Source organism: Nannospalax galili, unplaced genomic scaffold (genome assembly GCF_000622305.1).
Source record: "Nannospalax galili isolate Female #2095 unplaced genomic scaffold, S.galili_v1.0 scaffold334, whole genome shotgun sequence".
NCBI lineage: Eukaryota > Metazoa > Chordata > Mammalia > Rodentia > Spalacidae > Nannospalax > Nannospalax galili.
In genome coordinates, this window is record NW_008336888.1 from 2265374 (window position 1) to 2287704 (window position 22331).

General features: G+C 34.6%; 1 protein-coding gene across 11 annotated transcripts in view; it reads left to right on the top strand.

The window, feature by feature from the left end:
* Vps13b (vacuolar protein sorting 13 homolog B) overlaps positions 1-22331 on the top strand; it is a 723076-nt gene that overhangs the window by 51832 nt on the left and 648913 nt on the right. For 10 of the 11 annotated variants that reach the window (XR_003849285.1, XM_029562767.1, XM_029562766.1 and 7 more), the window contains exons 6-13: positions 610-791; positions 3789-3963; positions 5713-5978; positions 16064-16159; positions 16591-16713; positions 17160-17297; positions 18198-18285; positions 19043-19234. Coding sequence is in view for 10 of the 11 variants with exons in the window: in XM_029562767.1 (XP_029418627.1) it covers positions 610-791; positions 3789-3963; positions 5713-5978; positions 16064-16159; positions 16591-16713; positions 17160-17297; positions 18198-18285; positions 19043-19234 (1260 nt within the window). In the remaining variant the exon portion in view is untranslated. The remainder of the gene's footprint in view (positions 1-609; positions 792-3788; positions 3964-5712; positions 5979-16063; positions 16160-16590; positions 16714-17159; positions 17298-18197; positions 18286-19042; positions 19235-22331) is intronic. The other variant, XM_029562759.1, reaches the window with a different exon arrangement.

Consider the following 22331-nt stretch of genomic DNA (forward strand, 5'->3'; position numbering starts at 1 on the left):
GAAGGGTCAATGTCCCCTTGTTTATTTTTAACAGCACTTCTGTCCCTTAAAACTTTGGTGATGTTTGAAATGTTTTTTATCTTCACTGATCACACCGTTAGCCACATTGGCTCTTAAGCTATTTGAACTATGACTTCTGTAACCAAGGACCTCGGTTTTGTCGGACAGTGTAGATTTATAGTTGAACTGAGTTTTTAGTGGAAAATAAATACCAAATGAATGAACAGTGTTCAAAAAGTTATATTTACTTTGGATTCCCAAGAATTTATTGTAGGAAAGAACCATAGTGAATTTTCATAACATTTGTCTTAAATTTATAGTTAGTCGTAATAGAAATTGAGTATAATCTACTTAGGCTCTCATTTGGTTCTTTATGCATATAGGTTGTACTAACATTTTGGATTGAGGTAAATAAAGCACAACATAAGAACTTCTTTGCATAGGTAAAAGAAAACATAAGAACTTCTCACACCTTGTATCAATTGCCCATGAATCATAGTTTATGGTATCATTGTTTTGTTGGCTATTTGTAATACTAGCTAATAATAATGTAATAACTGTCCTTGTGTTCTAGTTTTTCCTTTCTGCTTAAAGTGATTTTCTTTTTAGCAACAGATCTGGTGCTGAGGAAGGTTATCAATTTCTCTGACTGTACAGTTTGTCTTGATAAACGAAATGCCAGTGGTAAAATAGAATTTTACCAGGATCCTTTATTATACAAATGTTCTTTTAGAACTCGCCTGCATTTTACATATGATAACCTAAATTCCAAGATGCCATCTATTATTAAGGTAAGTATCTTTTTCTTACAGTTAAATTACATGTCTTTACTTTGTGTATTGCCTTTGTGCATGGTAATTATAAAAAAAGCAGAAGAAATTAACTTCATAAATATATGTGCTATTTGTTTTCGTAAAAATTAAATGCATTGATTTTTTAAATTTTCAACTTTTTGTATAATGTGTTCTAGCACATTACAGAAAATCATCTCGAAATATTTTGAGACCATTTCTTTTCTGCAACTGTAAATTTCCTTTTTTTTGTCTCGCTGTCAGTCTTCGCATTTAAATAATAGAGGAAATCTTACCAAAAAGTATCACAGCATCTAGATCAAACTCTAACACCATTCATAGGAAGTGTTTCTATAACTTCAATAGTCAATATTTTGATCCTTATAATTTTTTCAGCATGATTGATAACTAGTTATTTTTTTTTCTTAGATTGCTTTATAAGACTTGATGCTGTACCTTAGTATTTTTGTTTACTGGCTTCATAACTTTGTTGTTGAGACTGGGTTAACTCTATAATCCACACTGGCCTAGAATTTACTGTATAGCTCAGATTGGCCTCAAACTAGTGGTAGTTTTCATATCTTTGCTTTCTAAGTGCTGGTATGACAAGCATGAGCCATCAAATTTTAGCTTTTAACCCATAGTTTCAAAATACAAATAAAATTTTTGCATATGAGGCTTTCCCAGGATATGTCTTTTGATACATGTGAAAATTTTATTGTTCTCTAAGGTAGCAGTGTTTTCAATGTTTGTTCTTTATATGTGAGCATAAATTCTCTCTTGGTTTTTTTATCCACCAGTTTTCTAAACATTATCACTTTTTCTTAGAACAAGAATTTACACAATGACTTATGACCTTACTAAGTTTTAATGTGGAATGAATTTTTGTTATTTAATTATTGCCGTTGGCTACCAAAATTCGAAACTGGCAAGACTTGAATATTGGTATTTCCTATTTAAATATGTCATATAAAAATTAGATTTTCTGTCTTTTGTTTCTTAATGATGTTTTATTAAAGCACATAATTTTTTGTATTGCTTTGCCATACTTTATATTTATACATAAAATCTTGTTTTTTGTTGTTATAGGACTCAGTTACCTGTAACTTACTTTTATTTTCCACTCTGTGTAATGTATATTTACATGTATATAATGTAATATACAATGTATAATAGTATGCATATAATATATACATGTAAACATACAATGTAAAATGTATGTTTATTTAAATTAGTTAATCTTTCCTTCTGTTCTTGAATTTAGTTCTTTGGCAAAGATAAACATGGGAAAGTTTAACTCAATGGTATTTATATCTCTAGTTCAGAAAAATGAGCGTATATCCTCCTTAGCCTTGGTTTGGCTACTAAAATACATGTGTATATACATAAATGCACACGCATACACACATACACACACAAACACACAGAAATATGCACATTTTTTGAGCTAAGAGTCATGTCATTATCTCTAGGACATGCTTCCAACAAAATACAGAAAACTGTAACAGCCTACCAAAAATATAAATAAACAAAATCCATGTAAGTATATTGGAAAGGTTTACAAAATAATAAAAGTCAAATAATAACAACAATAATAATAAAATATTTTTGGAAATACCTCTTCTAAGTTTTGGTAAGTTTAAACCATATCCACTTTATAAATATTTCATAGAAATAGAAGAATGATGGGTCTAATTACTCAAAAGGGTAAATCTTATATCACAACAGTTCTAGTAAAAAAATTTCTAAAATTGATACCAGTTGAGTATAACATGACAGTATTTTACATGTGGAAATTATCTGAGTCAAAAACCACATATAAGCAAGTTTATTTATTTAGTTAAGGCACTTTTCAAAATGAAATGGCATAATCAATTTTGAGAACATACATTTACTAATATGTCAATAGTAACTTTTTCTTCAAGTGCATTTATTTCTATACTTTCCTCTAATTTAACCAAATTCTACAATGGACAATTAAATTTGCACTAGTGTGAGAGATTATGTAGTAGAACTTCCACACACTCATACTTGATTTCAAAATATAGTCTGAGGCATTCTGAAAACAAGAGGATCACAAGTTCAAGGTCAGCCTGGGCTAACCCAAGCCCTCTGCCTTGATTTCTAATAATATGATTAGCATTACTTCTTTTTCATGTTCTATAGACACTTAAATAGCAGTTATTCAAAACAAACCTTCTAAGATTGATTTGATTTTATAGTTTAATTGGTTTTCTCCCGTGTTTATATAACAGGAAGCCATTGCTCTTAAGCTGTGCTTGTATTCCATTGATGTCTCTTTCTTTAAGGAGGACTTTGAATGCTGTGTATTCTTTGGTACCACTCTTACTTTTTTTCTTATAAATGGTTCATATTACCAATTTTGTATCATGTTTAAATATATTTGTCTGAAAAACTTCTTGAACATAAATTTATTTGATTTTATGTATTTAACAATAAAAATTTAATTATTTCTGTCCTTACATATTTACAATGTGAGTCTTTTACTCAGTTTTAATATATGGTTTTAGGATGTGTATATATATATATTATATATGTACTTTTATATTAAAAAATTGAAAAGAGTGATTACAATTCTACTAGAATGACATCATGAAACTTACTGTTCTTGCATTTGGCAGAGTTTTCTTTTGAGGGGTGAAAGTACTATCATACTCTTTTCTCTTTTGGTTATGTAATTTCTCTTCCAAAGTCATTAACTTGGAAATCCAATATGAATCTATCTTGTGATTATTCTATTTGTTTCTATCTTATTTGGCTTAGTCTGGCTTACATCTAAAGTTTATTCATCACAGCAAATGTTGTTTAATTCCCAGCAGTAAATATTATTTTGGTTTAATTATTAGAAATACTGGAGACATGTTGTTTTTTAAAATTATACTGCATTTTAAGACTTTAAATTGATCTGCTACCTTAAAAGGTATTTTCCCCTTTAATCATGTTTTCTGATGATGCTTTTGTGTTTTCAAATTACAGATTCATACCTTAGTAGAGAGTTTGAAACTTTCTATCACAGATCAGCAGTTGCCTATGTTTATCCGTATAATGCAGCTTGGAATTGCTCTTTATTATGGAGAAATAGGCAATTTTAAAGAAGGTGAAACAGAGGACCCTACCTGTCACAGTAAAGATGTGTTAGGAAACATCACAGGTAAGAGTAACAGAAATGTAATTTAGAACTATTGTTTTGATACTCAAAAATTTGAAAAAAATACAGTAAATTGAAGTATATAGTATCTAATGTGATATTTGTGTACGGGTTCATACGAGGCCCAATGTCAACACCAGGTATCTTTCTCATGCATGTCTGGCAGGCATTTTACTGACTGGGCCATCTCCCTAGCCCTTGTATGATGTCTTGAGATAACATCACAATTGTTATTTGATATATCCTTGATTTTTATTAGGTGTTAGAATCATAGGTATGGCTAAAACAGCTGTGGCTTATTACCTATATTTGTAATTGACAGAATGATATATTTTAGTTAAATGCTTAGTATCAATATTTATCTTTTAAAATATTTATTTTGTGTTTGTGTATGATATATATGCGTTTGATGTATTTTGTGTTTGTGTATGATGTATATGTGTAGCCATTCATGCCACAGTGCATGTGTGGAGGTCAGAGAACAACTTTGTGGACTTGGTTCTCCCTCCAACTTTGTGTGGGTTCTGGGGATCAAACTTGGGTCATTAGGCTTACATGGCAAAGGCTGAACCTGCCGAACCATCTGGCTTGCCCCAACATAGAGCTTTCCTGTTAAAATTTTGGATATTTCTTTTTTTGTTTGTTTAAATGGAAAGGAAAGTTTTTAAAAATACTTACTACTTTTGTTTTATGTGTATGAGCGTGTATTGCCTGCATGCATGTAAATACATGTGTGATGTACATTTCCTGCGGAAGACAGAAGAGGGCATCGAATCCCCTGGAGCTGGAGTTATGGACAGTTGTTAGCTGCCATGTGGGTGCTGGGAACTGAACCTGAGTTCTCTGCAAGAGCAGCCAGTGCTCTTAACCTCTGAGCCATTTCTCCAGCTCAAAAATTTGGATATTTCTGAATTCTGTCAGAGGGCCTCCAGATTAAGGTGCAATCAGGAAATTGTATTGTTCTTTTCCATGCTTTTTTTGTTGTTGTTGTTTGTTTTTTTAAAGTAAGCCAGTGAGTACAGATTCAGAACTTCAGAATGATTTTTCATCAAAATCTCTCTCTTTTATTTTCATGCTAGATAAAACAAAATTAAAGTTTAAGTGCCTGGATGTCAGCTCTTTCTTAGTGACTTTCCCTTTTTGCTTAAAGAGCTGAAGGAGTAGAACCTCCTCTTGTAGTGTAGACAAGACCAGCAACTTGCTCTGTGGTGCCAACCTGGCCACTGTTTTCCTTACTGCAGGAATCTGATTTCTTGTTTCACAACTGATGTCCAATTTATGACTGATGATGTGTAATTTAAAATCTTAGAAATATGTTAAAGAGTACTTGGAATCTAAATCTTTAGTCTATCAGTTCATAGCCAGTAAAGTTTCTTTGCTGTATTTATTTTTCCATTGGCAGAATAGGATAGAAATGAATATATTTTACTTGCTAATAATTTCTTTGTAGCAGTTACTTTCATTCATTGGATTAGTTCTTGTCTTGATCGGTGAATTTTGCTTATAAGCAGTTGCTATTCTCTCTCAGTTGGGTTTATCAGTGTGGTAGGGGACACAAACCTGGAACTTGATATATAAACCAGGCTAGCCTTGATCTCACAGAAATCTGTTTGCCTCTGACTCCCTGCTGCTGGGATTAAAGATGTGCACCACTGTAGTCAGCAAGAGGAATATGTTTAAGGGATTTATATTCCAGTTTTTCATAATTAAATCCTCTTGATTTTGTTAAAATTGCTTGCTTTTGATTGGCAGGTACTGAAGATGAAACTAGAATAGATATACAATATCCTGCTCAGTACAGAGGTCAAGAGTTGTATTCACAAGATGATGAGGAGCCACAGGGATGGGTGTCCTGGGCCTGGTCATTTGTGCCTGCAATTGTGAGTTATGATGATGGTGAGGAAGACTACCTTGGAAATGACCCTACATCGACCATGCATCAGCAAAAAGCACAAACTTTGAAGGATCCTATTGTTTCTGTAGGATTTTACTGCACAAAGGCCACTGTGACGTTCAAAGTAGGTTTATTTTTTTCTTCATCCTCATATCTTTGTCAACTTTAATGTTCAAAGTTTTGATTGCTAGTAACATTGTAGCTTAATAAAAGTTTTTTGGGGATGCCTATTCCTAATACTTCTTCAAAATTGCATGATCATTTTAACTGAATTCTTGACTTGTGATTCTTTTTTTCCTATTAAAGTTGTCTCCACTTTTCCTTCTTATCTACATCATGTATACTCCCTCGCCCCCACACTCAGTCATTCATTTGGCATATACTTTAATACTTCTAGCAAAGAAGCGCATATTAAAAAATCTTGTAGCTGGGGCCTCAGTTTGTTTCCCAGCACCCACATTATGCAGCCTATAACCTGTGACTCCAGCTCTAGGGGATCTGACTTCCTCTTCTGGCCTCTGCAGGCACCTACACTTACATGCAGAAACCCATGCTCAGACTAGTCTACATAGTGAGTTCCAGGACAGCTGGGGCTACAGGGAGACCCTGTCTCAAAAAGACAAAAAAACAAAAAAAACAAAACAAAAAAAACCCCAAAACCAGAAAAAACCCTTAAAAATATAATAGCTGTCTTGTTTCTGTAATCTCCTTTATAGTATGGTTTATTTACACCATTATACATATTGATGAGGTTTAAGTGATGTTTTTGCACATGTATGTAGCAAGTATCAAGAGCTGGCCACCTTTTTTTTTTTTTTAACCCTTTACTACAACCTTCTTAATCTCTAGTGATCACTGTTTTTTAGGTTGACTCTTTTTAGCTTCTACCTATGAGAGAGGACATGCCCTACTGTTGTTATTGTGTCTGATATTTCACTTAATGTAAGGTTCCAAAGTTCCATCCATTTTGTTGCAAATTTCAGAATTTTATTCTCTATTATTGAGTACTACTCTATTATGTAGATGTGGGAGGGAGCTTTGAATATGATCAAAATACATTTATGAAATTCTCAAAGTAAATACAAATATAATTTAACAATTAACCTGTCTGTTCATGGACTTCTAGGCTGATTCCGTATTTTAGCTATTTTGAATAGTGCCATGATAAATATGGGCATGTCTTTAGTATGTTGATTTCATTTTCCTTGAATATATAAATACATATCTTCAGTGGGCTAACTGAATCATATGGTAGTTAGAGTATTCATTTTGGAGGCATCTCCACAGTACTGGCCATATGGCCATGTGAATTTCCATTCCCACCATTTGCCTGCAAGAAGTCCCTTGCTACTTTTTTGCTAACATTTTTAGTTTTTTTTAAAGGACTTTTTTCTTCTCTAAGACAGTCCAAGTTTTAAAAAAATCTCTTCTGATATTTTCAATGGTATTTAACATACTTCGACAACTTCTTCATTAAAAATTAATATAAAATGTATATAAAAATTATAGTATTAATGTGTTCATAGTGAATAAAAGTAAACATTTAAACTAGTTACTTAAATATAGTAACTTGTACTTTGGTACCTCTTATATAGTCTTTGAGAATATTTTGCCTTCCATTCCTTTCAAATATAACTCAGCCTGAATTTTTTGTTATTTGTTTCCTGGCTTTTCTTCTTTCCTTAAAAAGTATTTTATTTATTATTTTTATTTTATGTATATGAGTGTATTGTCTGCATGTGTGTAAGTGCACTTGTGCCATGCAGTGTCCAGGAGGTCAAAAGAGGGGGCTGGATGCCCTAGAACAGGATTTATGGGTGGTTGTTAGCCACCATGTGGGAGCTGGGAATCGAACCTGGGTCCTCTGCAAGAGTAACTAGTGCTTTTAACCACTGAGCCATCTCTCCAGCCCTGGCCTTTTCTACTATATTGTACATGTACCATCTATAAACAGTATTTTAATTTGTACAGCAAATATTTATTTGATTCAGAGTCTCATGCGACTATTTAGCTGCATGAGACTAGTTACTAACTATTTTAGAATTTATTAACTATACTAGAATTTATACAGAAGGAAAAGGAGAAGTTCTAAGATCACATTAGTATCGAAGAGTTGGGGGAAAAAAATCCAGGAAAACAGAATAAGTGATTAAACAGAAAGCCAAGAGATTTTTGTCAGAAAGGTAAGTGTCACCCATATTTTAAAGAGGAGAGAATGAGTCATTTTTGAAAATGCAGCTTTGAATTTATGTGGAAATTGGAGATCTTGATAGAGTAATGATTCATGATGGTTCATCTTGATTGTTAAGGTGTTTGGATTGAGAACTGGAGGATTAGCAAAGCACACTTCTGTTTGTGTCTGGAGGAAGACCTACCTTGTGTAAGGGTGGCAGCATCCCATCGGTTGAGGGCTCAGATAAATTGAAGGGGCAAAGGAGAAAGCCTGCTGGAATAGGCATTTTCTCCCTCTGCTTCCTGGTTGAGGTGATTTATCTGCTTTTCTCTGCATGGCTTTCCTGCCATAATAGGAAACTGTTAATAGAGGAAATTATCCTCCTTCTTTTTCCAAGTGTCATTCACAAGACAGAAAGTCTAACACAGTGTCACTCATAAACTCTCAGTTGGAATTGCTTAGAAGTAATTGGCAGGATTGTTGGAAATATAAAATGGTGTATCTGCTGTGGAACATAGTTTATTCCTCAGATGGTTAAATAGAATAACTATGGAATCTAGCAGTTTTCTCATGCATACCCAAGAGAATTGTAATTTGATACTCCAACAAACTCGTATTCGTAGTGACAGCATTTTCAGTAGCCAAAACCTGAAAACAATTAAAATGTTTATTAGTTGATAAATGAATAAACTATCCCATATACATATGATGGAATATTACTTATCCATAAAAAGTTATAAAATTCTCATGCGTGTGAAAAACTTTGCTAAGTAATATAAGCCAGACACAAATAGTATTTGATTTTACTTATGAAATATTTAATAGGGAAATTAATAAATATGGAGAATCGAATAGAGGATTCAGAGGCTAGTAGGATTGGGAGTGAGGTGTTAATACTAATGGGTAGAGAGTTTCTGGGATGATGTAAAAGTTCTGGGAATATATAGTGAGGCCAGTTATACAACACTGTATACTTAAAACCAATGAATATACTGGCAAATAGTTAAAGGGGTAAATTTGTTTATTTTTCCGTGCAAACTAAAAGGGATTTATGAAAATGAAGATGGGGGCTAGAATTGTAGCTCTGTGGTAGAGTGCTTAGCCTCTACCCAAGCCTCGGGTCCAATCTGCACTACTCCCCCCACTCGAAGAAACAAAGAAGCAAAGAAAGTGATTTAATCCAAAACAAAACCAAAACTACAGCAGAGGAATTAGTGAAAAAGGAAAGTCTTTGTAGATGTTTCATTATAAGTGAAATCTTAGGCATGGGGAGACCAGTAGCTGGTTAAGGAAGTAGAGTCCAAGTTCTTTTAAAAATTGTGGGAATAAGCTGGGTGTGGTGGCTCACGCCTTTAATCCCAGCACTCAGGAGGCAGAGGCAGGTGGATCTCTGAGAGTTCAAGGCCAGCCTGGTTTACATAGTGAGTTCCAGGACAACTGGGGCTACAGGGAGACCCTGTCTCAAAAACACCAAAAAAAAAAAAAAAAAAAAAAAATTGTGGGAATAGCCCTGCAAATGCTTGTTTGGTGATGCTCTTGATCTACTGGAGAGGAGACAATAGATGATGCAATCAAGCAGCAATTGCTGGAGTAATGTTCTTTAGTGAATATGGGTTGGGTGCCTGTGGTGGTTTGAATGAAAATGTCCCTTATAGGCTCCAAGTGCTTGGACATTTTGTCCCCAGATGATGGTGCTGTTTTGGGAGGTTTTAGAAGGTGTGGTTATCCTGGAGGAAGCACGTCACTGGGGGTGGGCTTAGAGAATTCTTAAGCCTTGCCAGATCTCTGGTTGCCCTCTTGCTTCCTGTACCTGAGCTTAGCTTCTGCTGCTCCTGCTCCAGCCACCTCCAGCCACCATGCCTCCCTGCCATGAAGGACTGTAATTCCCCTGGAACTGTAAGCTCAAATAAATTTTTCCTTCTGTACATTGCTTCAGTCAGTGTTTCTATCACAGCAACAGAAAAGTGACTAATACTGTGCCTCTGAAACAGTCAACAGTCTGATGCTCTCTAGAGACAACAGATTGTTCATGAAAGCAGGCGAGAAAATAGTATAATCTGCCACCCATGGAGGTTGCTAGAAAAGCTTTGGTAGTTTTTTTTTTTTGTTGTTGTTGTTTTGTTTTGTTTTTACTCTTTGAGGAGTTCTTTTAACTCAGAGTAAGAATGTGATAGGAAGATGCAGGTCTGATAAAAGGGAAGATATATTAAAAATTTGTTATGTCAGAGAATGAGGATGAAATGCAGTTTGGATATACTATATATGTTTTCTATGTGCCTGAAGACTTGCTAGACAAATGTGAGCATGAATTTGTAGAGATACTCCATTGTACTGTGGTTGCGCTTTTCTCTGGTCATTTATTCTATTTGTGAGGGTGAATGATAGAGAGAGGGTAAAGGACAAGACAACTGCAGAAGAGGACCCAAAAAAACTGAGCAGCCAGACTTAAGGGATGGCTTTCTCTCTGTTTACTGAAATCTTCAAGAATTATGACAGTGCTAATATGAGAGAGAATCTAAGACTAAAATATTTATTTTTTATTTTTTGGCCTTTTTGAGACAGGGTCTCCCTTAGCCCCAGCTGGCCTCCTGGCCTGAAACTCATTTTGTAGGCCAGGCTGGCCTGGTTTTTGACTACAGCAAGCAGGGAGGGATAGTGAGCACTGTCATGTGTTCCTTCTGGCTAGGAACATTGTGGTACATAACTGTACTCCACAAATATATGTTTTAGAATTTCTCAAGACATGGCTTGCTTCCTTTTGTTTTTAACTTTTAAAAAGCTTTATTAAGAATTTCATACATGCATATAAGGTGTTTTGATCAAATCCATGACCACTCCCTCTCCTTCAACACTCCCCATATCTCCCCATCACTTTCTTACAACTTCATGTATTCATTTTGTCTCTCCCCCCTCGGGCTTTTTGCTTACTTTAACATTCCCCCCTCTGAAGAGGTAACCTTAAAATCTTTTAGGGATTAGAAGAGAGCTCCCAAATACTTTCAACATTTTTGGCCTTTGGAACAGAGTATATTGTTAAGAGGTCCAAGGACATTTTGACTTTCAGCCAAGAAACTGGCTACTTTTCTTTGGGGTCTTTTTACCCTAACTGCCTAGCCAATTCCTATCTCCTATTCTTATCACACCATCCTCTGAAGAGGTTACACAACTTGAAGATAGGGAATTGGGAAGCAGACTGCTCTGACTTCTTCCATGCTGAACAGGGATGCAGGGTGAGGCAAATGGGGTACCCCTTCAGTGGGTCTATCTAAAAGACTCCCAAATTGCATAACTCTTATCTGTAGGGAGAAAAGAAAGTCCTTGACTGGTGAATAGGGGATGTGAAGGAGAAAACAAATTTAGCCATCATTTTAGAACAATAGTGGGTTATCTCTCTTAGCTACAGGTGAGCACTACAGTATTGAAGATCAAGATTTAGAGTCTTACATTGGAGCAACACTTTCTGCTTAGAAACAAAATCATCAATGTGAAATAATTGTCTAAATAACATTTTATATGGACTTAAGCCTATATACTGATCACTCTAATCTTTGGTTATACTTTCCTTTTGGGTGTTTAAGACCATACAGTTGGCCCAAATAAACTAATTTATTTTTACTCTTCAGGTCCTTGGAGGATTTGTTCCTTAGGGGTCACATGGGCTTGGGAGGAGCCCTTGGCTCGTTTTATTTACCAGTTCCATTTATGTGAAGATAAGTCAAAGGTCCTGCTTGACTGTAGCTGGTTTTACTTGGAAGCATGGAGGAAATGTTTCCTCTGAGTTGACCCTCCTCTTTGTAGACTAGACAGTGCTTCAAGTCCGTCTGTTGGGGGTCTCTATGATATCCCGGGCAGGTAACCAGACTGGTGGAACTAACCTTCTTGGACGTTTAACAGCTGTACTTTGAGGCCTGTACTTATCTGGTCAGAGGGACTTAAAGGATAGTGTTTGGTTCTTGCCCTCCAAGGTCAACTAATTTCCAGGGACTATGGAGGATCTCTCAAAATGTCCTGTAATTACCTCCTCTTTTTAAAAAATGTTTTGTGTTTTTTTTTTCTCATCAGGTGCTTTTTCATGGTTTCCTTTGCTGCTCCAGACCCTTAGTTACCTTGCCTGAGCTTTAAATATTGGCATATGGGCTTGGTCTTCAGTCTTCTCATCTCGTTTATCTAAATGCTCTCAGGATGATGTGATTTGAGTATTGTGTGGATGCTGATAGAGCATCATATTTGTATCTTCATATTACATTGCACTTTAGAATCCAGTGCTTATCCAGTGTCTTCATTTGCGTATCTAATAGTTTAACATATATAGCAACAGAACACTTGGCTTTTTTTCTGCAGTCCTGCCCTCCCCACTGTTTTATATTTTGTTAAATTGCAACATTGTCTACAGTTGCTCAGGAATTTTATATACATATACATATATATGTTTTTATAACCTCTTATATCAAATTAGTCTCATATTCTGCCAGATAACCCTGTGAGATATAGTCACTTATAAGCTACTCATACCATGGACCAGGAGGTTTCTTTCTTTCTTTCTTTCTTTCTTTCTTTCTTTCTTTCTTTCTTTTCTTTCTTTCTTTCTCTCTCTCTCTCTCTCTTTCTTTCTTTCTTTTTTTCTTTTAAATACAAGTGGAGTAACTCTATTGTAATTTCAAGAATAGAAAATTGTGCTGTGTCGGTCACCACGTGGTACTCTCCCATCAGCCTGCTCTGTGGTTACAGTGGCTTGATAGCTGTGAGACAAGTATTGGTAGCTAAGTTAAAGATAAGTATTAAAGCTGTATGAAAACAGACATCCTTATCTGGAATAAGTAGCTTAATTGTGACCCCCACTGGTGGACATTGTGTAGGTAGCATGACTGCAAGCTTACAAAGCTAAGACTACGTAGGAGTTATCCCTGACTTTAATGGCACATGAACTCAGTTTGTACAATGAAGTGAATGTACATGTTGAGATCTTTCTTAGAACTTGTAATTCATGGACAAATGCAAATGAGAGAGTCACTAGTCCCTTTTGGATGGCTGGGATGTATCAGGTGCAGATTCAGTCTGGGGATAGAGTGGGACAGAAACAGAAAAGGAGATCCTACTGAGAAGAAATGTACTTTTTATAATAATAAATTTTTATTTTATTTATTATTTTTATTTTATGTGTATAAGTGTATTGCCTGCATGTATGCGAGTACACCTGTGTCGTGCAGTGCCGTGGAGATCAGAAGAGGGCTTTGGATTCCCCTGGAACTGGAGTTAAGGATGGTTCGTAGCCGCCATGTGTGTGCTGGGAATCGAACTCGGGTCCTCTGCAAGAGCAGTCAGTGCTCTTAACCACTGAGCCATCTCTCCAGCCCCCAGAAATGGACTTTTAAGGCTAATAGGATACCCTGATTCTTTGCCCATGTTTTCAAGCAAATAATACTTAAACAGTTCCTGAAGTTCAATGCTATACTCCCTTTTTTTTAACATCAGAAGGTTGCATGTTGTCAAGCCTGGTTTAAAGCAGTCTTTATTCCACATTTAAGTGTATATTCTTTATTGAATTTTTATACATTTCATACAAAACATCTTAATCATCTTTATACCTTCACCTCCATCCACATATATCCATATCTGCCCGCACAGGATTTCATGCATATTGTCATATATGTTAAGGTCTGTCAAGTCAAGTTAGTGTACCCAGATATCCCTCAGTGCAGGTTCATTCACTAGAGTGTATAAACTAGGAGTTTTTAAATTCTCACTGTTACAACTTCAGGATACATTTTAAGAAGGAAAGCTATGAGGAAAGTCAAAGATTTCTATGTAAGTACTACCTTTTATTTTATTTATTTATTTGAGACAAGTCTCTCTGGTAGGTCTGGCTGGCCTAGAATTGGTTATGTAGACCAGGCTGTCTTCAGACTCATAGAGATCCACCTGCCTCTGCCTCCCAAGTGCAGGGATTAAAAGTGTGTACCACAATACATGGCAGAAGTACTACCTTTTATGATAATTTTTACCTGCTTCTTTAAAACTTGAAATTACTGTATTATGTTTTATTAAGTTACTGGTAAAGTAATTGTGTTCCATCAGTATAGGCATTTGCATGCAAAACTTTTTTAGACCATTGCACAGCATTTGAAGTCCATACATTGTTTTATAAATCATTAAATCTTTTTCAAATTGTAAAGCATTTGTGTTTCTCAAAGATTTCTCCCAGGAAATATGCTGATATATAGGAGGAAAACATTGGAATTCACTGTTCTGTTTGGATTTGAAGAATGTATGGAATTAATTTGTGGTTTATGTTTTGATCAGAAAATAAGGTCATATTACTATATTAGCATTTTGAAGAGTTGATATCAGTCCAACAAAAATCATGCTAAATTAAATGTAGCATTTTTGTAGTAATGTTTAAAATTGTTCTTGAAATGTTTGAGTCCTTTTAATCAATTAATTGCTTTTTCTGTTCAGTAATTGTAGACAGCTGAAGAATGATGAAGTTTTAAAATTCTCTTTTACGTAAAATATTACAGGTTTCAGAATTATACTTTAAAATACCAACTTTGAGTATTCCAGTACTAGAAACATATAGGATGAAAGGACTTAGGTTGCACGAGACATAGAATATATAGAAAAATTCATTAGAATAAATAAGCATAATTAGTTGGTTCTCAGTATAAAGTAGTTGGGCTTAAAATGGTAATTTTGTGCTCAATAACTTTTATTTGGCTCAAGTTAAATATTTTTCAAATATGATTTGTCTTTGCATTTAAATTTGAGGAATATTATATACCAATTTCACAGGGGTAAAGGTAACCAAAATATCGTTAAATCCAAGAACACATTAATTAAAAAAAACTGTTCATATTAGAATAATTTTACAGTTTCTAGAAAGGTTGTAAAGATGGCACAAAGAATTCCCTTCCCCTCCTAACTCAATTTCCCTGTTGTAGCCAAACTAATAAGCAGACTGATGAAGTACTGCTAAATTCTAGACTTTAATTTTGATAATTTTATTTCTTTGTACTATTGATCCACACTGGGATGGCTCATTGCATTTAGAGAAGTACACTTAAAGTTGGTGTGATGATTTTCTCTCCTAATCCTAGCACTTGAAAGTCAGAGGCAGGAGGATTGCTGCAAGTTTGAGGCCAACCTGGTCTAAATAATGAGTTCCAGGCCAGCCAGAGCTATAGAGTGAGACAGTATCTCAAAAACTAAACAGTCAACCAGCCAATCAAACAAAATCAACAAAAAGGGAAGTAAATTTAAAATAATTCAAATTACCTAATTTTTGACACATAAGTAATACAGTCCAAGCTACAGAGAAGGAAAAACAATATTTTGTTACTGTCTACTTTAGTGTTTGTTCTCCAGCAGGCAGGCAGTATTTGTTGTGTGTCTGGAGATAATGCAGGCATCTTTTAATATTGAACCCCATGATCCTACCTCTCTGTGGAACTAGAAAGTTTTGTCGAATCTATTTGTGTTTCTTTCCTCTTCCTTTTTTTGACAGGGTCTCCCTAGGCCCAGCCGCCTGGAAGTCAGTATGTGAACCAGGCTGGCCTCAATCTCACAGAGATCCACCTGCTTCTGCCTCCAGAGAGCTGGAATTAAAAGTGCGTGACACCATGCCTGGCCTATTTGTATTTCTTTACAGCTTTCTTTTTGTTTAAAAATAGTAATGAATCTTAGAATGATTGAAACTAAACATAGATGAAAATATTAAAGAAAAAATGAATTGAGGTCATAATAGCTGTAAATTTTTTTAGAGGATATTCCAACCATTTTACGAGTGGGACTTTTGCTGTTTGTAGCTTTCACTTTTTAAAGTAATATGAAAGAGTTAAAAATGTGGCATTTCCAAGTTTAGACTGGCATATTCAACCTTTAGTTCATGGATAATCTGTTACAGCTGTTTTTGTTGCACCTGTTTTCCTGCTTAATAATTAAATTTTCTGAATTGGCCTTATTTTCATAATTCATCATGATAATGCCAGTGTATTGCTATTTAAGGCTAATTTTGATTTACTTAATCTTCTATTTCTTAGCTCACTGAAATGCAAGCTGAAAGTAGCTATTATAGTCCACAGAAAGTAAAATCTAAAGAAGTTTTGTGCTGGGAACAAGAAGGAACAACAATTGAGGTAAACTTTCAGCATTAAACATATTTTTAAATTGCTGGGTATTCTTAAAGTTAATATTTACAGTTAGGTTTTTGTCATAGTAGTATATTTAAAATGCTTACATTTATAGTGTTATTCTCTGTTTTGGTCAGTGGTATTGGTTGAAGTACTTATTCCTGTAGCAAATGCTTTCAATATGCAGCATAAGTCTATTTTTCATGGCTTGTATATATGTGTGGATTACTTTTCATGGAGTGCCATCACTGTGAGGATATGAAGGTTTGAGGATACAGAGACAAGAAAACTGTCTCTTTCATAAAGTTTATACTCTTAGAATACATTTGACAGGCAATAATCCTAAAAATGTTTTATATAGAAACTCTACAAGGGACACCTGTAAAATTTTCATTAAACTCAAATTCTTCATTCTAATGCTCCCTTTCTTCTTACAGGCCCTTATGATGGGAGAGCCTTTCTTTGATTGTCAGATTGGGTTTGTAGGTTGCAGAGCCATGTGTCTTAAAGGAATTATGGGTGTTAAAGATTTTGAAGAGCACATGAATAGAAGTGAAGCCGTAAGTCATGCTCTCCCTCCCTTTTTGGAAAAGATGCAGGGGTACTGAAGTGCTTAACCATGTAAAACCTGCTAGGTTGCCCGTGTCTCTGGCTTGGAAGATGGCCTTGTCTCTTTTCCTTTGTATTTCCTCTGCATTAAAATATAGATCTCAGAGGACATTAAAAAGTGGAAGTGCTTAACATCTGGACAATGGTTCACATATGTTCCAGTTCATAAATGCTGCCTCTTTCTTGTTTATGGAAGCTACTTGGAGTTCCTTTTTGGTTAGTTAAAATATTCTTTGTCTAAAATAGGCTGCAAGTCATGGAGATAGCATTCCTTGTCTTTTTATGGGGTCTCAATTTTTAGTGATTTCTGTTAAGAACTGATTGAGTGTCGTAAAAGAGTTTATTTTAACATGCTAATGCTATTTCCTCCTTTTCAAATTTTTCCTAAAATTTTTAGGAAGCTTGCTTTTTCATTTGTGGTGAAAATTTGAGTACAAAGGGTTTGACATACCTTACAAATTCATTATTTGATTACCGAAGCCCAGAAAACAATAGCACTCGTGCAGAATTTATCTTGGATGCAGCTCACCATAAGGTCAGAGAATATATATTTGAGCTAAATTCTAGGTTGCTAATACCTTGTGTGAATACTTGTGGATACCTTGTGTGAATACTTCTGATTGCTGTTTTCTTAAGTGCTATCTGCTGAGCACATTAATTGTTTTTTGAAACCTTTGGAATGCTTTGGTCCAGCAAGATGCACAGATGTTCAGCTGTTTGTAACAGAACTATAGTTTGTTTATTCATGCTTTACTGTTGAGATAGTCATGGAAGAAACATTAAAATTACCTTTTTAAATTTGTTGCTTCTAGACTGAAAGGCTGTTGAAAAGGGACAAACTTCATTTTTCACTGTGCATATACTTTTTAGTCTTCTTTTAAGTTTTCATGTAAAATATATTAATATGTTATAGAATATCAGTGTGCTTTCAGATAAATTAAGAAAATACAGAAAGGTTACCTGAAGATTAATATAATAAAAAACTAATGATTTACATTTTAATATTTTCATTGAGTTTGACTTTCATAGTTAAAAGTAATGAATTTAATGTTGCTCGGTGTAATGAACATACATTTAAACATTTCAGTGTATCTTTAGTGTTTGAAATGTTTCATTTAAGTGTATTGAAGTAATTGCAGACTGTTAGAGGGTATGCGTGATTTGATAGTTTGTGATAAAGAGGTCAAGAATGTGATCTAATGTACTCCTATTAAAAGCATTTATCCTCTAGCTGTTATTGATAAACTGGCCAAAATATCTAATAGAAGTCTGGCTGTTCTTTTGTGTGGTCGATATTATAGAAGCATCATGTTTTTTAGGAGTGAGTTCTTGGATAGCTTCTATACTTTGGGTAATCCTAAGGATATGATTCAGACTTACCCTGTTTTAAAAGTTTCTTCTATCCACTGTTGTGTTTGCATTGCTTTGTTGGCAGGAGACATATACTGAGATAGCAGGGATGCAAAGATTTGGGGCTTTTTACATGGATTACTTGTATACGATGGAGCACAGCAGTGGCAAAGGTATTGGCTTTGCTTTATATTTTCCTTTCCGTAAACAGCAGAAACAAAGGTATCTTCAGATCAATTGGTTCCTGGCAGGCTATATTCTGTTAGGCTAGATTTAGCTTCAGGTACTTTTGGGAACTCATTTAATTTTAATATTATATTGGAATTTTCTTAGTTTCTTGGCATTTTAAATCCTTTTTCTGTGTAGATGATTGAAAATACAGTTTAAATAGCCAATTAATAGCAGTTTTCATGTGAATTAAATAAAATTCTACACAACATATTTCATCTTACTCCAAGTTGTCAAAAAGAATAAAAATTTCTTTTTCTGTATTAAAGACATTTTGGAAGATTATGTAGATATTTTTATTAAAAATAGTTTGTTATAAGTGGAATAGTAGAAATGAATTCTTTCAGTGATTATAGACACTGTCAGAAAATGTAATTCCTTGGGATTTTGTGTGTGTGGCTGATTGAGAATTGATTTTTAAGTTATTGAGCTCCAAGTCAAAAGATAAGAGAAATAACAAAATAAATACTTCAGCATTCAGTGTTGAAGCAGGAAGACCCTGAGTTGGAGGCCAGCCTTGGTTACATATTTAGACCTTATCTCAAAAAAAGCCATGAATTGGTTATTTGGCTCACTGGTAGAGTACTTACCATTCACAAGGCTTTGAGTTCAACCCTTCCCCCTACATTCACACATACTACACATATGCTTTGTATATCTGATTACTGTTGAAAATACTAATAAAAAATTGCTTTCCTCTAGGTTCATCAAACCAACAAGATTTTCCTTCCGGGAAAAATGAAGATTTGGGAATAGTCCAAGAAAAGTCTACCAAAAACCTTGTTATAGGTCCTCTTGATTTTCGCTTGGATAGCAGTGCAGTGCATCGGATTTTGAAAATGATTGTTTGTGCCTTGGAACATGAATATGAACCATATAGCAGGCTAAAACCAGGTTTGTTTTTGGCTTAATTTTTAATCTATTGTGAATTGTGTAGACTGAGTTTATAATCCAAATTGTCCTATACTGCAAGGGCTTTCCTATCTATGTCTTTATTCATATCTATATATCTATATATCTATACCTACATCTATCTCTTTATCTCTTTTATCTCTCTCTCTCTCTCTCTCTCTCTCTCTCTCTCTGTCTGATCAACTTAGAGAGTGAATTTGTGGAAGTTTAGAAGTGGAATTTTTGGCATAAGTTATTCACCATATTTGTCAGTGTTCCATTGTCTTATGTCTTCATAGTCTTTCCAGTATATATTGGTGAAATGTGACATGAAGATGGGCTCCAGGCATGCAGATTTAGCATTCAAGAAAACTTAAGTACTGCTGATAAAAAAGAATTTTCTGTACAACTAATTTTAACCCATGCTATGAAAATATGCTTATTGTATTTTCTTAATTATATTCAATGCAATAAGACAACTCTGCAGCAGAACAGAATATCAGAATGAGAGAATTACAGGATACTGGTCAAGGCAGTGGAGGTAGAATCATGATTCATGGCCAGCCTGGGTCAGATAATGAGACTCTAAACCAAAGTAAACAAAACAGGAGAGGAGAGCACAGGTCTTAGTAATCAATGGGAAAATACAATTGTTCTGCAACCTTTTATAATTGTAAATTCTGTTTCTATTTGTTATACATGTACAGTGAACAAAAAGGTAAAAATGCTACAAAAATGAGAATAAACTTAGAGTTTATTTTACTTAGAGTAGAAATTTCAACAAACACACAGTATGATCAGTTCTTGTGTTCTTCGTGAATAACTGTCAGTATGGAATGTCTCCTTGGCAGATTGTCACACTCCTGTGTTTGGATAAGATTCCAATATTTTTTCCCCACTTTATCTTCAGTATCTTGGAAATGTCTGAGAGGCCCTTCAATGGGACTTAATTTGCTTACTGTTACCTTCTCTGAGATATTCTTATTTATATGAAGACCTCCCTTGTTCCTCATCTGTGGTGATAATCTGTTTTTGTTGAGTTCTTCTAGTTACTTATTTAGAGAATTTTGGAATGGTGCAGAATTGATAAACTATTCATGGTAAGCTATTCTGCCAATTCTATTTATGTTCAATTAGAATTCCACTTCTTGTATTGCCAGTTTTTGCTTCTTTGCTGTACTTTTGTCTGTGCCTACCACTTTCCAGTTTCAATTGTTCATTTTTGTAAAATGCCGTAGCGTCTATTAGTGGCACATGATGAGGCAGTACATGCTTTGCTACCTGAGCATGAGCTGAATAGCGGATATGCAGTAACCAGGCCTAATACTATTGAAAGAAGTGATGCGATTGATCATTGATCATGATGTTTATCTATTGCTTACCTAATATTTGTGGACTAAAGACCTAAAGTTTAAAATTTATGTAATTAGAGTGAATACACCTTGCTAATTGTTGTTTGAATTTTAACAATTATGATAGCTGAATTTCTTGCGTATCAGCTCTATGTAAAGTGAGGTCTGCCTACACACACACACACACACACACACACACACACACACACACAAATAAGCACTTCTGTATTTTTTTTGTCCGTAGGGTTTGTGTACTTTCCTACATGTATATATACTTCAGTGAAAAGCTAAGCATACAATTCTATGAATTCTGCAAATTGAACCATATCTATATAAGTAATGTAAAGAAATGGATCACTTTAGAAATCCCCATTGTGCTTTATTCAGATTACTGTTTTTTTGTCCTCAAGGGTAAACACTGTTCTTATGTCTAACATGATAGATGTTTTTCATTTCTTTGAATTCTAGTAATTGAATTATACAGTATTAGCTCATTATATTTATGGGATTTGTGCTTATTGCTATGTAGGTTTCTGTTGTGCATATATAACTTATTTATCCATTTTACTTTCAGTAAATATTTGGTTAGTTTTTAGCGTTTTTTTTTTTTTGTTTGTTTGTTTTCATGTTGACGATATGCATTGTGGTGCTTATCATTTTTCACCAAAGAGTGCAGTCACTAGTTTAAATGATTATTTGTTTTCACTGTTAGAAGACATTTCCAAACTGCATTTTTGAGTGGCTGAACCATGTTACATTCTTATTAGCCATGTAGGAAACTTATAATTACGTTTGATCACATTAGCACCCATTGCTAGTTTCTTATGACTCATTTGCAGAAAATGTTTTTTATATTTTAAATGGATAAGAAAGAATTTCATACTTGATGTGATGGCATACTCCCTTAGCCCCAGCACTTGGAAGGCAGAGGCAGGCAAATCTCTGTGTGTTTGAGGCCAGCCTGCTCTATATAGTCAATTCTAGGCCAGCAAAGGCTACATAGCGAGACCCTGTCTCAAAAAATGAAAACCAAACCAAAACAAAATACAAAACATCAACAAAGAGAAAGAATTTTATTTTGTGACATATTAAAATTAAAGTTTGAGTATGTACAGTGTGTGTGAGTGTGCGTGTGTGTGTGTGTATATATGTGTGTATGGCTGTGGGTTGAATTCAGGACCTTGTGCATGCAGGGACTACTAAGCTATATACAGACCTGTAAATAAAGCTTTATTTGTGCATAGCCATGCTCATGTGGCTTTCATTGTCTTTGTCTGCTTTTGTGATACAAGAGCAGATTCCATGCTATGGCCCACAAAGCCTAGTATTTGCCATATGGCTCTTTACAGAAAGAGTTTGCTCACTTTTTTATATATTCTAAAAGTTAGCAACGTGAATCTTTAAACTGTAACCATTCTCGTGGATGTGCAGTTCTATTGTTGCTGGTACTTGTAGTTACCTGATACCTCGTGGTATTGACTAACTGGATAAAACTTGTGGCTTTTTTGAGGTACAATATTTTGTTTAAAAATTTCCTCATTTATCTGTTGAATTGTGTATTTTATAATTCTTTTTAGGTTTTTTTTTCTTTATTTTTTATTAAATTTTTTTTTATTTACATAAGTAATTTATTGAGAATTTTTTTTAACTTGCACAAAAACTTTATTGAGAATTTCATACATGCATGTAAGGTGTTTTGATCAAATCCATGCCCACTCCCTCCCCTCCAACATTCCCCCCTCTGAAGA